At 38.0% G+C, this 17,261-nt stretch overlaps 1 protein-coding gene across 5 annotated transcripts in view; it reads left to right on the top strand.

The window, feature by feature from the left end:
• Window positions 1–17,261, top strand: part of RALGAPA2 (Ral GTPase activating protein catalytic subunit alpha 2) — a 284,872-nt gene that overhangs the window by 203,786 nt on the left and 63,825 nt on the right. For 4 of the 5 annotated variants that reach the window (XM_036229723.1, XM_036229724.1, XM_036229725.1 and 1 more), the window contains one exon: window positions 4,140–4,267. In XM_036229723.1, the coding sequence (XP_036085616.1) occupies window positions 4,140–4,267 (128 nt within the window). Of the gene's footprint in view, window positions 1–4,139; window positions 4,340–17,261 lie in introns of all 5 variants that reach the window. The other variant, XM_036229721.1, reaches the window with a different exon arrangement.

Here is a 17,261-nt window from a genome sequence, read left to right as displayed (position 1 = left end):
GTGGAATTTGCCATTAAAGGTATCTAGTATAGTATAGTTTTGTTCATACAGGCTGTATTGTGGATCCTTGGCCTAGAAAATGGTCAATTTTTAAAAAATATTCTGTGAGAATTGAAAAGGATGTGTTTCTGCTTGGGTGAGATATTTTATATGTATCCATTAGGATTAGTTTATTAGTTTAAGTATACAGCTTGATGGATGTTTTCAAAATGAACAGTTTGCTACCCAGATCTAAGCATAGGCTATTACCAGCCCCCAGAAATGTCCCTTATGCCCCCTCCCAAAGAATAATCCCCTGAAAAGGTAGCCATTCTGACTTCTGTTACCATTGATTAGTTTTGAACTTCTTGTGAATGGAAATATGTATCATGAACTTCTTTGTGTCTGTTTCTTTCACTCAGCTTTATATTTGGGTCATTCTCATGATGTTACATGTAGTTGTGGTTTGTTTATTTCGTTACTGTGGAATATTCTTTTGGGTGAATATACCACAAATTTTTTATTCATTCTCCTGTTGATGGACATTTAGGATATATCCAGTTTGGAGAATATGTGTGACTTGTCTTTTTACTTTCATGATGAGCAGAATTTTAAAAAATTGTATTCAGTTTATTTTTTTTCATTTATAATTGTTGCCTTTTGTACCCAAAGAAATCCTTGCCTAACCCTAGATTGTGAAGATTTTCTCATGTTTCCTTCTAGACACTTCATGATTTTAGCTTTAATATTTTGATCTATAAACCTTCTCAGCTTTTTGTATGTGATATGAGGTAGAGGTCAAAGTTCACTTCTCAGTACAGCTATCCCATTGTTTATTGAAACATGACATCATGTTTCAATAACTTTACTTTCTCTGTAAAATTAATGTGCTGCCTTTATTGCAAATCAATTACCATATATATGTGGCGCTATTCTTGGACTCTATTGTCTATCCTGGTGCCAATATTATGATATGTTAATTATTGTAGTTTTATAGTATGCCTTTAAATCAGATAATATAAATCTTCTTATTGTCTTGACTAAATTATGTCTTTTCATTTCCATATAAATTTAGAATTAGCTTGTCCATATGTATAAAAAACAGCTTACTAAAATTTTGATTTGGTTTGTGCTGAATCTGTATCCCAATTTTAGAAAACTCGACATCTTACCAATATGGAAACTTCTAATCCATGAACATTGTACATCTTTCCATTTATTTAGGTTGTCATTAATTTATCTCAGCAATGTTTGATAGTTTTAAGTATAGATGTCTTTCATAGCTTTTATCAAGGTTATTTCTAAGATTTTGATGTTTTTGATGCTATCATAAACTATTTTTAAATGCCATTTTTCAGTTGTTGCTAACACTGAGAAATATAATTGGTTTGAAGAGTATATTGCATACTTATGTCACCTGTGAATAAAAATGGTTTTACTTCTTTCTAATCTTTATGTTTCTTTCTTTCTTTTCTCATATTTTTCTTTTTGCAATAACAAGGAGAAATAACATTCAACTATTGACTAGAAGAAGTGAGCATAGACAACCTTGTTTTTTTAGCTCTTAGAAAACATTTAATATTTTAGCATTACTCATGATGTCATAATATTTTTTCCTTTAAGACTGCATCAAATTGAGGAAGTTCTCTTCTATTCACAGTTTGATGGGAATTTTTTTATGTCATGAATGAGAATTTAATTTTATCCATGCTTTTTCTTTATCAATTCAGAAGGTCCTGTGGTTGTTCTTCTTTATTCTGTTAATTTAGTAAATTGTATTGATGAATTTATGAATGTTAAACCAACCTTGATTTTTTATGAAAAATACCACTTGGTCAAGATACAGTGTCCTTTATACATATTACTGGATTTAATTTGTTAACAATTTATAACAGATTTTTATATCTTTGTCAAGGGATGATAGTCTGTAGTTTTCTATAGACAAATATGGTCTTTCATTCACCAATGTATCCCAAGCCCCTTCCCCAGTACCAACCACAGAAAAGGTGTTCTACAGAGAAATAGTCTCTGACATAAGCCAGAGGCTGGAGACCCTCATTCATTCATTCATTCATTCATTCAAATTATTTAAAATATTAATTTATTCATTCAATTGGCATTTGTCTTCCAACCAAGTACAGTGCTACTCATTAGAGGTTTTGCTTTTATATTTCCAGCTACTTTTTCTTAGTCTTCTTTGTGAATTTTTTCTCATGTTTCCAATCTCTAAACATTGTAGGGCCATAAAATTTAGTCCTAGAACCTCTTTTCTTGCTCATCCAATTATCCAATCTCATGGCTATAAACACCTTCTATAAATGAATAACTCATAAATCTCCAACCTGAGCCTTGGCTTCCAGCCTGATGTATCCTCTGCCACCTTCATGCATTACCACTGGATACCTAAGGGGCATCTCAAACTTAGCGTGTCTAAAATTGAGCTAGTGACCCTTCCCCTGAGTCTAATCCATTTTAGGAAAAGATGACTCCACCCTTCCAGTTGCCAGGCCACAAACCGTGACATCATCCTTGACTCCTTTTTTATACGCCCACTTCATTAATAATCCTCCACAAATCCTGTCAGCTCCAACTTCATACTATATCCACAAACTGATCAACTCTTCCCACTTCTCCTGCTACCATTCTGAAGCCATCATTATCTCTTGCTGGGTTATTCGGTAGCTCCCTAACTGGTCTCCATAATGCTTACTCTTTACAGCTTCCCAACACATCAGCCAGGCAGTACCTTTAAAATGTAGGTGAGACTATATCCCCCTTCCCTAAACCCTCCAGAAGGCTTTCATGTTACTCAGAGCTGAAATCCAGAATCTTTAAAATTTCTGAGAAGTCCCCTTTCTGAGAAGTCCCCTTTCTGAGAAGTCCCCTGTCGAACTTAATCTCCTTCTGTTTCTTCTCATGCTCCACTTGGTTTCAGCCACTGTGGCTTCCTTGCTATTACTTACACATACTAATCCCACTCCCACCACAGGGCTGTTGTATTTGCTGTTCCTCTGCCTGGAATGCTCTTCTATCAGATAACCTCATAGCTTGGGGTTCATCCCCTCACTTCTGTCAAGTCTTTACTGAAGTATCATTCCCTCCTTGCAGCTCTCCCTGACCATGTGATCTAAAATTGGAGAACTTCCCCCCCCCCCTCAAAAAGTTGATCTTACCTGCTTTATTTTTCACCTTAGCACTTTTAATACCTAAAATATACATTTTATGTATTTATGGTGTTCACTCTCTTAAAATGCCAATAAATTCTTAGCTCAGTGAAATCAGGATTTTTTTTTCACTGCTATGTCTTCAGTGAATAAAACAGTATCTGTCACATAATAAATATTTTTTGAATAAATGACTAAGCAAGTATGAATGAATAAATATGAGTTACAAGGCAGACTCAGCCCTCGACCTCATGGAGCTGACAATCTCCATACTAGTAAGTGGAGTCGATGAAATTCTAATGGAAAATAAAAAATGAAAGAGAAAAGAAAGAAATACAAAGAAGAAAAGCACCAAAACCTTGTGGGTTACCCACATGGTAGAAGTAGGTACAGTAAAGGAAAGCTGAGTCTCTTTTAAAAAAAGAAAGAGAAGAAAAAAGGAAAAGAAAAGAAAAAGAAGTGAGAAGAATACAATATCTTGGAAGCAGAGGGAAAGAAGTTTTTAGAATAAGGACTTTAAGTAGGACCTTATAATTGCTAACAGGGCCAGTCATCATCTCCATTAAAAGTTATTGTATATCAGGATCCATGCAGAAATATTGCCAAGTCCAAAACTATATTTTCAAAAGGATCAAGGCTAGAGGTATGCAGTAAAGCAGGGCTGTGTATTGTGCATAATCCACACAGCATAGGCACTCAGAAAAAATAATGCCATTTCTGTAAATGACAACCAACACAAAAAAGAATAACCTGGTGACAAGTTGTCATCAGAAATTTTGCTAAAGAGTTCATAGTAGAGGAACATTGTGGAGCAATCTTGTTTTCCTTGATTTGAAAGCCCTTGACCTGTGTCCCTGCTAAAGTCAGCATTTATTCTGTGAGTGAAAGCCTTCGTGTTCATGACAAGTCTGAAATATCAATCAGCTGTTCTCATGTCTTTGATTTTACTTTTACGGGTTTTTGAAAATTAAGTGTTTTTCTGTTTGGAATCAACAGGTTCCGTTTTTTGGGCCTCTGTTTGATGGAGCCATAGTGAGTGGGAAGCTACTGCCAAGCCTAATATGTGCCACATGCATCAATGCCAGCAGGGCCGTGAAGTGCCTCATCCCACTCTACCAGAGTTTGTATCTTTTTGCTTTAAATATGCAACTTATTAACATTCCCAGAATCCAGATTCCTGGCAGTTTTTATAAGAGGTAAGTATTAACTGGATTGAAGAATGAAGAGAGAATTGTTTTCAAGCTGTGTTGAAAATAACAGAGATTTTCATGCCATTTGTTAGTTTATATTAAATGTAATAATTATGTACTACATCAAACTTAGAGTTTATTTTTACGATTTAATCACATAAGTTTGTGCTGAGAAGCTGTGACTACCAAAAGATGCTCATATCTTCTCAAATATGTTTCCACAAGTTCCATCTCCTGTATTTATCCCTATATGGTGCAGTCTGTTGTTTATCTAAGGTGGAATGCTGAGGAAAATGTAATGGGGTCACTCAGAATGCCTACCAGAAACCAACAGCAAATGAAATGACTCTAATAAATCAAAGAATGTGGCAAGTGCCACCAGAGAAATACAAACAGTGTTCCAGGAGGTCAGAGGTGGGAGAAATTGCATCTGGTTGGGAGGGCAAGGAAAGGCACCTCAACCAAGTTGTATTTAAACTCATCAGTAAGAATGGCTAGAGATTCTTTTGTTATTTTCCCAAATAATTAATATCTCCTTCTCTGATTCCTGGTCTTCTCTTTAAAAACAAAAGAAATTTCACTTTTATAATTTTCCCCCTAAACATTAGTTGGCATGCTATCATCATAAAATCCAGGCATGAGCTCTGATTATAAGAAAAATAAATTAAGGTGACTATATGAAATTGCTGCAAAAAGCATCTGACCTCCTAATAAAACTTAGAACTACTTTGTTTCTAATTGTTGTTGATAATGATTGTACATACTGTTTGACCTTGCTCTCTCTACTTCCCTCAACCAAACTCTAAGTGATGTGTTGGGGATGAGGGATGGGTGAGAAATATCATGTGTGAATAGATACAGTTCATGAAAAATACCTTTCATTAAAATCTTAGTCATTTCATTGACTGATATTCTCCTTAGATTAAAAAAAAAAAAATACATATGCCATGTGGCAACTTGGAATTATCATAGAAATTAGTAGTAGAAAAGAGCTATTAGGTCCCATCTGGTTCCTCCCCGGGGGCTAGGGCAGCATTATTCCCTTCTTCATGCTCCCCGTGCTTTTGTCCAGGCTGGTGGTGCATGTTTGGGAGATGGCATTCTTTGCAGTGATTTCCACAGCACTCTAGACTTAATCTTATGGCTGGTGTTGATTCAGCCTTCAGCATGGAGTTTTTATTTCACATGCTGTTGAAAAGGAGTTCTTGGCAGAAATGAGAAAGATCTGTTTGGCAATTGGCTTGTCAGTTTGCATGTCAACTAGGATGAGCAGGACACTCATCAGTCAAGTATGTCAGAGGAAGGCAAAAAAAAAAAAAACCTCATTTGCAAACGAAAATTTCATTTTATATAAGTCTATTGTGATTTTTGTCACATCACCTTCTCTACATTGAACTTCTCATTACAAAAATACATGCTTTGTTATTTTGTTAAACACTTCTTTCTCAAATAAGAATTAATATAGCATCAGTATAATAAGGTTTCAGGAAAACATTATTTTTTAAAGTTCTAAGGATAGGATTCAGTATTACTTTAAAAACTTTTCAAGCAATCATATTGAACTAATGTGGATGCCAGGTAGAGCTACTGATGCTAAAGTCAGTAAATTCTGTATTCTAAAATAACTCATAAAATAACCAATTTGACAACTTAGTATAGAAATTAAAAAGGAGAAAGTAGCAAAACCTATCATGTTGATTACTATAAAATATTTTAATATTTTTCTTTTGTCTTACACCTTGAAAAGATTTAGTTGGTGCTATTCAAATAAATTATTTTAAACAAAAAATAATATATAAAATTTTTGTAGAGATGTAGCCAATGGGGAAAACTCTGCAAGAACTAATCACTTAACTAATCACTCTGTTCCTTAATTTCTGCCTGCAAAAAGGCTAATATTCAGGCCAAAAACCAAAGGTAAAATAAGAAGAAAAGTTGGGAGAAGTGGAAAAAATAAGGGGAAAAAAAGGAGGGGTTTTGGGTTTTTTTTTTTTTTTACATTTTATTTTTAAAATTACTAATACCAATTTTTAGAAATTTTAAATATTTATAGATATCTTTCCAGGCTATTAATAATTAATTGCCCTCTTAACCTGTTTGTTAAAATATCCTGGTCCTTATATGCTTTGGCAAAAGCCTAAACTAGTTTGTATTATAGTTTATGTCTAGAATTCACTGCTACATTGAGATAAATTTTAGATTTGAATTTGGAAAAACACTGAATAACCTAACACATCCTAGTCATGGGTGCCTCCTTACATTCACTTGTTTACCAAACAGTCATTGTGTACTCCTAAGCCCTGTGCTAGGGGTTAGGGGTGTATGGGGACCAAAATGGATGAGGTTTTTCCTCCATGCTTCATAGAGAAGACGCACAAGCTAATCGAGGTCTGTAAAGGAACTAAAGAGGGGATGTGAAACCTTTGGGGAAAGGCCTCTACAGAGAGAGCATACAGGCTGAGAATGGAGGGATGAGAGAGAAACTGTCCCCAGGGGGCAGGGCACATTCCAGGCAGAGGACACATAGCAAGTACAAGGACTCAGAGTGTTCTCCAGTGGTAAACTTGGGTTTTTTTAGGATTTTATGCACAGTCAAGTCCATCAGGGTGCCTGTGAAAGATGCAAGAATGAGCTTCCCTAACCCTTTCACCTCATGGCCAGCCTTGAAAATTCTAATCTTAGTACAAGTTCAAGGCTGTCTGATGTGAGGGCAACAGGTAGGGAGGGAGTGTAGAAGCCACCACTCAAGCCCCTGCAACCCCCTCAAGGGCTGAGAAGATGAGCAATAGTTTGGACACACCTGAAACCGGGTCTGGCTGTGTAACCTGTGGGTCCCAGTGCAGAATGAAAATATGGGGCTCCTTGTTCAAAAGCAGGGGGAAATGCCTTTAACTATGCTAAAATATAAAGCTTTTTCCATTCTTTTATGACTTTTCTCTCGACTTGACCCGATAGTTTTTATTTATTGTTTAATGTCATTTTAAGTAAAGACATATTAAAAATTTAAATTATTGATTTTATCATTAATTTTATCATTTTTTGTATCGTGCAATGCACATTTAATGTGTAAGTATAAAAGCATTTAACTCACATACAGAATCACCAAAATTATACAGTTTGTATTTCATAACTCCTACATGGATATATTTCATTCTTACCAGAACACTGGAAGCACTGCACAGAACTTTTACCTATTTTCTATTATTAGTTCACTCTTCATATGGACATATTGTACCAACTCTCTCCTTTCAGTTTACTGATGAGTATAAAAGGGCTGTCAGGAAAAAGATCTATGGATCATCCTGCATTTCCCTTTCTTTCCATGTCTTCATTTTTAGAATAAATTGTTGGCTAACACAGGGATCATTTTTAGAGTAAATTGTTGACTTATGATGCTTCAACTTACTATTTTTCAACATTACAATGGTGGGAAAGTGATATGTATTCAGTAGAAACTGTACTTAGAATTTTAAATTTTGATCTTTTCCCAGGCTGGTTATATGTGTATGATGCTCTCTCATGATCTGGGCAGTGGCAGCTAGGTGTGGCTCCCAGCCAGCCATGTGACCATGAGGGTAAACAACTGATGCTCTTCTACAGTGTATTCATTGTGTTTGATGGTTTTTTTCAATCATAGGCTCCAAGTGTAAGTGTTCAAGCACATTTAGGGTAGGCTAGGCTAAGCTATGATGTTCAGTAGGTTAGGTTTATTAAATGGATTTTCGACCTAACGATATTTTCAACTTACCATCATAAGTTGAGGAGCATCCGTACATGGAAGTAACACAACTAAGGATATGTAGGGCTCCTTGATCATTCACATTTAGTAGGAGACATCATTTTTCCTTCATGCATTTAGATGAAGAGTAGCCTCTCAGGGTAGTCAGTCCCCCTACTTACTCAGTCATAAAGTAAGTGGCATACTTCTCATGTGCTGTCTATGGGTCTCTCCAAACTCCCAGGCGTTGTGGGTTGTTGATAGTCCATGCTTGTGGAGCACTGCTAAGGCTATGTGCACATGGGACAGGTAGCAAGGAGCCAGCAGATAGCATATTTTGTGTATCTCCTCTGCCCATGTGCATGCTTCATTGTTTCATCACTTTAAGTGCAGAACACAAGATCAAAGGTAAAATTATTAAGAATTTCAAGATGGCAGCAGCAGAATATTAAACCAAGCAGGGTTTGTTATAAGCATAAGGCCCTGTGCAGCTGCTCAGTTCACATGCCCATGAAGCTCTGCCTGGAGCCCATTCCAAAACACCCTCTCCCCACCATATGAGTTGGAGAACTCTGTTCCTTGGAGTTTATTAGATTGATTCCCCTTCCTAAAGCCAGACAGTATAGCCCTTGACAAAATTTTATTGACATATGAGCTAAGACCCATTACGGAATAAAGCACCTTGTATGTGTGCTCTAGAAGACGCAGTTTGTTTAAGAGAGCAAAAATCTGAGAAAGAATGACTATTACTGTTTCCCTGAGATATTAGGTACAGTAGTGGGTGCTGGCAAAGAAAAGGAGATTTCTTTGTCAACACAGCCATTTTATATGGGCAATCCTGTATCGCCATTTTGTTTCTAATATTTAGATTACAGTTGTTAAATAGAACCTTACCAAACTGTTCATTTTTATCCAAATGTCATTCACTTTCTAGGTATCAGAATGACTGGTTTATAAACAAAGGGCATGTTGTTTAGTTCAGACATACTGTAAATCCTTTAGAGAAGGAGCAGTTGCTTTTTTGTATTGACCAGAGATAGCCAAACATTGAACCTGATGATAAAGAAAAGAGCCAATAGAATTAGTTTGCAGTAGGTATTCTTATCTCCTTTTCCTCTCCAGCTAATGATTGATACTTAACTGCCTTAAAATAGTTTCATTTGTAATTCAGTCTTATATAATATTTAACTAGAAGTAGAAATGTGGGCAGTTGCATATCAATTTCGTATAGTATGTTAAAAAAAATGCAACATTTCTTATTAAGTTGGCTACTAGGGGAATTGTTGGAATGAATTTGCCTTTTGAGGATCTTTTTAAGTAGTAAATCCAGCTTAGAACCAATATCAAAGGAGTTCTTGTTTGGGGCACCCTTGGCTAAGTGATCAAACAGTTGGAACTGTGTGGTGAAGGCTCATAGGAGACTGAAAAATACTATTGTCTTACATGATCAAAAAAAAATGTTAACACATTAGGGATGTGTTTGGAAAGCAGTAATATTTCAGCTTAGTCCCTTTGTCCCTCCTGGGTTTTCTGGTAACTTCCACGGCAGGCTAAATCAAATCTGTCAAGTGGAGCCTTCATCTTGTGGCCACCGCTCTTCTGAGTGATGAGGGCCAACTCACCTGCCATCTGCTTTTTCTATCCCTTGTGGGCAATCAGAGGGCCTGTTCCTGTGTCTAGAGTGTTGTAAATGGGAAGCTTGCCACATGTCATGTTTACAGTTCCCAGGCCAACTAAAGATTCCAAAATCAAACCACTGTCAGCTGATAGAAGTTTCCCAAACCATTTGAGCCAGGGCTTTCATTCTCCGTCTCAGATAACTTGTTTCAGGGAAGAGGTTATGCACAATATGCAGGGTGCCCGTTAGGAGGAGTTCACCCTGAATCAAACAGATGGTGGCTTTTTCAAATTAACGTCCACTTCAACAGAACAATAGGCTCAATGGCATTTGCCATCTCTCCTCTCTGGAACTATCAGCATTTGATTTGAGAGAACTGGACTGCCTAAGAAAAAGTAATTTTGTACCTCATCGTTTCACATGTGAAATTTAGTTTCATTTACAATTAGCAGATATAGTTGATAATACCAGAGCTTCTTTCTTAGACTCATGACTTCTTAATATCATTGCTAAGTTTTGTTCTCAATATATACACCTTCATAAATGGCCTCTCTCACTAACGCTGTAACAATCCTGTTCCTTTCCTCTCTAGTGGGATCTTTGTTCTTTTTTCTGCACAGACCTTTAATTTCCTCCACTTGTTCCATATACTCAAGAAAAGTATATGCAAATGAGTCAAGCGGCGCTCCATAGTGTTTTGCCATGCAGAACCAATTGTGTATTTGTCAGCATTTACTGTGTCCCTGCCATGGGCCAGGCATTAGGAATAGAAATATGAACATAAGAGATTCCAAGTGAGGGGACATTATTTGCTTACAGACTAAGTTCTGAAAGAGTACATCACATTTGAGAACCACAGATGCTTCATATGACAATGTGCGGGAGACACACACATGGAGAGGACAGAGGGATGAAGGCATTTCAGGGGCAGTGGAAGGAGTTCTGTGAGAAAGTCAGGGCCTGATCTCAAGCAGTGGCAGAGGGATGGGTTAGATACCTATGTAAAACAGGTAGACTATTTCATTGTGGGACCTGCTAGATTTGCAGAAGATAATGAGATGACAATCAAGGATAGAACTCTCTGGAGCATCACATTGGAAGGATAGGCTTTGAGGAGGGGTGAGGTGGAGGAAAAGGAGAGAATCATTTCTCAGAAAAGCAAGGAAAGAAAGAAGCTTTACCTTCGATGGAGTGGTCAAGCAAGACACAGTCTCCAAGGAGGTCATATCTGTGTCTTCTTTAGCAGCCTCAAGTCTTCACCTGGAAAATTGGGTATAATATGACCTAGAACTGAATTACTTCAAAGAAAGAGGCAAAAACATATCAGATAATAGCAGCACCTAAAAGAAAGAAAACATTCCTGGGTGGGATTGTAGTGCCTGAGAATGGAAAATGCATGGGAGAAGGCTGGATTTAAGAGCTGCAGCCAGAATGGAGTGATACTCTACATGGTAGGGCATCAACAGTGCTTCTCTAATCCACATTTCTAAACAGGCCCAAAGGCAAAATATAGTTGTAATGGGGATTTACACTACTCAGTGTTAGCTCCAAGGTACATTCCAGTAAATGCAACAAGCATTTGATAAATTCTTGGCTGGCAAACAATGTCATCTCTCAGAAGACAGAGGGAACAAATAAGGAGAACTATTTCGGATCCATTCCTTAGTAATATAAGATTGTAACTTTCAGTGTTGCAAAAAGCAATGAGTTCATATTAGAGTTTGTATAAGAGGGGGAGAAAAATGCAAGTAGACCGGTACGCTGCCACTTCAAAAAGTCGAATTCAGAGGCAAAAATGGCATGTCCGCATGGATGCGTTGAGGCTGTGAAAGGGAATAAGAAATGGGAGATTTTTTATTATAGAGTTAAAAACTATTTCTCTGAGAAAGAAAAAGGAGCGGCATGGAAGAGCAGCCAGCGTAGTCGCAAGAGCAGCCTCTGGTGAGTTTCTATTTAAAACAAGCGCATCAGGATTGAAAGAGGAGCTCTGCCCCGTGCTGACAGACGGTCGTCATTATTAACCCGTATCCCTCTTGGCCTCCATCTTCACATGTGAAGGGACAGAGTAGTGTCAGTGTACGAATTAAAACTCAAATCACTGAGAACACGATAAGAAAAAAGAATTGGCCCCTTCAAGTAAAGTCCAGCCTTCAAGGCCAAGTATGCCTGATTTTAAAACAAATTTACAACAGTGGTCTTAGAACCACAAACCACAAGAACTTTTTTTTTTTTTTTTTTTTAGAAATCATATAAAATGAAGCAGATGCTCAGAACTGAAAATAGGAAAATACTTTCTTCAGGGCAAAGGATTAAAAGATGAATTTCATCATGTTGAATAGATGCCTTGTAAAATTGTTAAACTAGATTACTTATGAGCCTTCAGAAAAGAGTTAAAAGAGTTATTTCAGACACACTTATTTTGTTTGATAAGATTACTATTCTCAGAGATTAGACAAAACTTATAATAAATATAAATCTTAATTTGTAAAACACAAGATAAAGTGTTATAATTATCTAGCAGGTAAGAGAGAGAAATATGGGCCCATGGGAGCTGGGTGACTTCACTGTGGCCAAACCTAAAATGCGTTATAATATTCATGGACCACCAATCTACCAGGGCCCTTATGACTCCGGTACGATGTGTGTACCACAGCTCTGTTCAACTATTCTTCCATTCAACAACTTTTCAGCATCACATTTCACAGAGGTCTAAAACACATGTTTATCAAAATCCTACTTTTAAGGCAAAATCAGAAATTAGGATTATCTCAACAGATGAGATTTCCAGGCCGAAACCAACAAGGTGAGGTCTAGGAGGGTAACTGTAACGCCATGCACTCGGGTTTAAATCATCAGCTCTGTGGGTACAGGATGAGCATGACAGAGCATGATAGCAATCACTGTGGGAAACGTCTGAGGATTTTGGTTGAGCACAGATTCGAGATGAGAGACAAAAGGGTGATGCAGTGGCTGACCAAACCATGTTCTCTAAAACCACAGCACGAGGAACATGAGGTCTTGATCATAGGAGTCACAGGAACAGGGGCATCATCCCTCTGCTTCCACAGCCTCAGGTCACATTGTAAAAGGTGGTGTGCCACTCTGGGATCACATAAGAGAGACCTCGACCCACCTGGAGCAAGTGCACAGAAGTCGCGACCACTGCATTTTAGGTCTCAGGGAACCATTAAAACCAAGAAGAGGTTGTTTCAGGAGGCCTGGAGGGGGAGGAGATTTAAAGAGAAGATGAGGCTGCAGAACTGGAACCAATAAACAGAGGAAACCAGGAAACAGCTTTTAGCTCAATGTCAAAGCAAACATTCAAAAACCAGAGCCTACAAAACCAGCTGCCTACAGGCCGAATCCAGCCCCCAGATGGGCTTTGTTTGAACTGCAGTAGGCCTCCAGCCTTACTAATAAAAAATCAAGTTTCACAGCCATGTTGAACAATTGGGAGATTTTCTATTTTAAAAAACCTAGATTTCTGACTTCTCTTGAAGAATTGAAACCTCTGACCCCACCTGGGCTTCCTTTCCTGCTGGCAGCAATCAGGCTCCATACAGGCTATGTGCTCTCCTGTTCATCACGGCCCGGCCTATCCACATGTCTTCCCCTCACTGAGGTCTGGCACCAGGTGCAGCCATCATTGTGCCCCAGCCCCGTCACACACACCCCCACCCCCCCGGGCTGCCGTCTGAGGATTGGTGAAAGGGTTAGTGAGCCAAGCAGGTAAGACAGTGCCTGGTTCTTAATGAGAGTCCTATAAGTGTTATTGTAGTTGTTATATTACCAGCCTGGCCCCCATAAATAAGTATTGGTGTTTAAACCTCTATTGTAAAAACTGGAACCACCCAACTGTGGAGTTAGGACCTGGGAAGTATTTACCTTTTACCATCATAGGTGCTAAAGCCTGTTCTATGCTAAGGAAAAGTTATTGTAAATCTAACAATCTGCAGAAACCGGGCTTCTGGCACCGTGCTTAGGGAAATATCAGTAATAGTCCCAGCTTTCCTCCCCTCTTCCCACTCTCAGATTGCTGGTTATTGGGCCATCTCTCTCATCACCAGTCCTTTACAGGGTGTGTGCTCCTTCCTACTCTGGGGCCCTTGGAAATGGCGACCCCCCAGGATTCCCCTCTTGGCCATTCTGCTGCCCCCCAACCCCTTGGGTCTCTTCTCACCTTCCTGCAGCCATCTAGCCCTCTAACGCTCTCCTTGCCAGGCTGGGCCTCTCTATCCTCCTCTCCTAAATATACTGTTAAGTTTCCCAGCGGGGCATACTTCCATTCTGTTGATATCCCTCTCACATACACCTCCTAGTACACTGTGAGTGTGTGTGTAGATGTGTGGGGGTGTGTGTAGGGACAGAGAATAATTTGGTAAAAAATTTTTTTTTTTGGAAAACAAAAGACAAGGAAATCGTTTTATAAAATTGCATTTTTTAAATAGAAAACCTTAATTCAAGAAATACAGTTCTAGAAATAGAATATTTACCTATGTATGTATATATTGATACATGTTTTTAAGTCCTTTTTCCATTTTTGAATGTTTAGTTTACAGCTGCATCTTCAGCACTTAGAACAGTGCTTGGCACACAGCAATTACTCAATAAATAGTTAACAGTGAACTATATCGGCAAAAATACATAGATAGTAGTATTCAAAAGAAGAAAATGGTTGAATTGTTACTGAAAAATTGGATTTTATATGTATTTTTCTTTATATTGAACAATATAGTGTTTTGTGCTTATTATTTTTCTGGGGCATTCTAAATAATAATCCTTCTATCACCACCCCAAAAAAAGTTAATGAAGGACATTTATGTGAAATTCTTGACAATTAGAATGATGACTTTATACTTGATTTTCAAATTGATGGAATCTTATTGAGAGTCTAAGGTTTGTTAGTAAGCCCATTTCCTTAGAGCCATAAATGTATTTTGTTAGATTTTGAGGGATTGAATTCAAACAGTGTTAAAGTCAGAAAATCTGCAGACAAGAAGGAAATGGAAAGGAACTCTCATGTTGCTATTAAAGCTATGGTCCCCTAGGAGGGGAATGACCAGCCCAGGTTAGAAGTGTCTGGAAAAGCCTTAAATGATGTTGTTGGTTGTTAGAGTCTATTTCTAAATCCTAGGAACATAGTTGTAGGGATTTTTTTTTTTAATTCTTAATTGCCTGTAAATTTTATACACGTAAGTAAAACGCCTGCAATGCCCAAGGGAAGGTCTCCGCAAGTCTGAGACCTGGAGCAGGCTGAGCCTTGGCTGGGCATGCAAATACTGACAGCTGAAGTCACTTGTTGGAAAGTCTGCAAACTCTGGTTACAGCTGCATTTGTCAGTAGCTTTAAGGGAAGTGTAATCAGCCAGAGAGATTAATTTGCATCTCAATTAGAAAAGAGTCGGGAGGAAGCACTAGGGTCTGGTGCTGGAAGGTTGTGGAAGAAATCTTACCAAGCACAAAAGCCTCCCTCGCTCTGTCCTCCAGCTGAGTGGAGGACAATATCTGAGGTTTGGTTTCCATAGGGACCAGAAGCCTGCTGGGCCCCAGAAGAATCTCGGGTTTGCACCGTAATCATTTGGTCATGATGACACAAATTCCACTGTTGTTCCCAAATACATTTTGCTATTTGAAAGCTGTTAGAAAAGTGGAAATGGTCTTCATGTCAAAAGCATGCAGAAGAGAATGTGCTGACCCTACTTACCTTTTTTCAAAATGCTGCTAGGATTTCCAGGCATTTAACATTTATTAATGTTTGAATATTCAAAGGGCAAAAGGTCATTTCATAAATGACAATATTTCTTTAGTATTCAGATGGTTACTTTGGGAATGGCACAGCTTCAGAGGGAGCCATTATTCCTGATTCTCCCACACTCTTCAGCAGTAGGCAAACAAGATTATGAATTTAAAAACAGAGGTGACGAACAAACATGGAATCTTCTAGCCATGGAACATGGAAGAAATTCTGGCCATTCCAGGCCTTTTTAGAATCCTAACAAAAAATAGCATTAATTGTAAATCTTTTCTTCAAGTATTATTTATGACCATTTTCATGGGCTTTGATATTTTTACCAGACAGGTCTTTTGTTTTCAGAGATCTTCGTATTCTCAAAATTCTGGTACTTGGGCCTAGTGAGAGCTCAGACTGTCTGAACTACTAATCCATGCCAGATTACTGTCCCATAACCTGGAAGGGCTCACTCACCCTCAGCATTTTTGAAGGAGGACTTTTATTTCTAGTTTATTTTGTTTGCTCTAAAATAATTAATTCATTGGCTCCAACTTCAAAGTGAGAAAACAAAAAAGAGTAAGAAAAAACTGAATTCGACTAAAGTTGAATAAAACTGAATTCTCTCTTTAAAAAATCAGGGTTTTAAACTCATCTTTCCATTCTGGAAAGAGGAAGGAACAAGTTTCCTAAGGATGATCTCTTCCAGGGCCCACAGACTGAAATAACACATTGCAGCGAGACATCAGAACCTCTTAATCCAACATTAATCAAATTTGAGTTTACTAATTATCAGCTGCATTTTGAAAGGAACATAATGCCATAAACAGCATCCCCAGAACATTTAGTAGACTCTGGGATTATAAGCAATATATTTGAAAGTGAGACTTTCTGTTATTCAAATCTCTGAAAAGGATAATACATGCCTTATTATAATAAGAGATTGTGCAAAGCCAAAGGAAGGACAAAGCAGGCAAATCCAAATGGTGAGCCCTTCTGTGCCTGTCTGCCTTAGTGTATGCAGCAAGCTCCCAGCAGGCTTCGGAGCTAGAGTAATTTGCAACACACTCAAGTAAATTTTTTAATCAAAGCAGAATACCTTTTTGGTAATCTGTGAGTGAATACAACCCAAATGCCATCATGTGAAGGCTCGAGAGGGTTTACTGTGTGGAATTTAACCAAACTCTAAAATGGTAATTTGAATGTTATGCTTCAAATTTGGGGTCCTGTGCTTTGGAAGCATTTGACTTTATTCCCTAGGACTTGATAAAGACTACTGGGGCCAGAGTGGGGGGAGGATGGAAGCTTTGAGGATCAATGCTAATGCCAGCCAATCCTCTCTTCTCCTCTCTCTCTCCACCTCCCACCCTCCCTACCTCACAATCAGGTGTCCAATGTGCAAGCCACGAGGGAGTCAAGATGCACTTTGATGTCTGTGTTATATTTTGTACACTTCTTTAACATAGCCAACTTGAAAAGTACACAACTGCTCTAGTTTCCAACAATGGCATGTTTCTGAAATGCCACAATATTTTAAACAGACACCCCATTGGACATTGCTCATTATTACTTATAACCCACATTTGATAGATACTTTGTATATCCAGATGATCTTCTTTTCACTATCATCAGAATCACAAAAATGAAACAATACAATATTTAGTGGCTTGTGGTATTTTTCTTCAGCTTATTTCTTATAATGCTTCATTTCAGTCTTCAATCTTCCCAGTCTGCTCCTAGGATATAAAAGAGTACAGAATATTTGTCCCTCTGCCATGTACATTTGTTTAAACTCTCCAGCACAAAGCTTTGGTCCTAAATCCATCAATGGTCAATGAAGGGACTGCCTCCTAAAAACTCGGGGT

The sequence above is a fragment of the Rousettus aegyptiacus genome, unplaced genomic scaffold, assembly GCF_014176215.1.
Source record: "Rousettus aegyptiacus isolate mRouAeg1 unplaced genomic scaffold, mRouAeg1.p scaffold_m13_p_12, whole genome shotgun sequence".
Lineage (NCBI taxonomy): Eukaryota > Metazoa > Chordata > Mammalia > Chiroptera > Pteropodidae > Rousettus > Rousettus aegyptiacus.
Note: the sequence above shows the minus strand (reverse complement) of the source record. Positions and strands in the feature narration are given on the sequence as shown.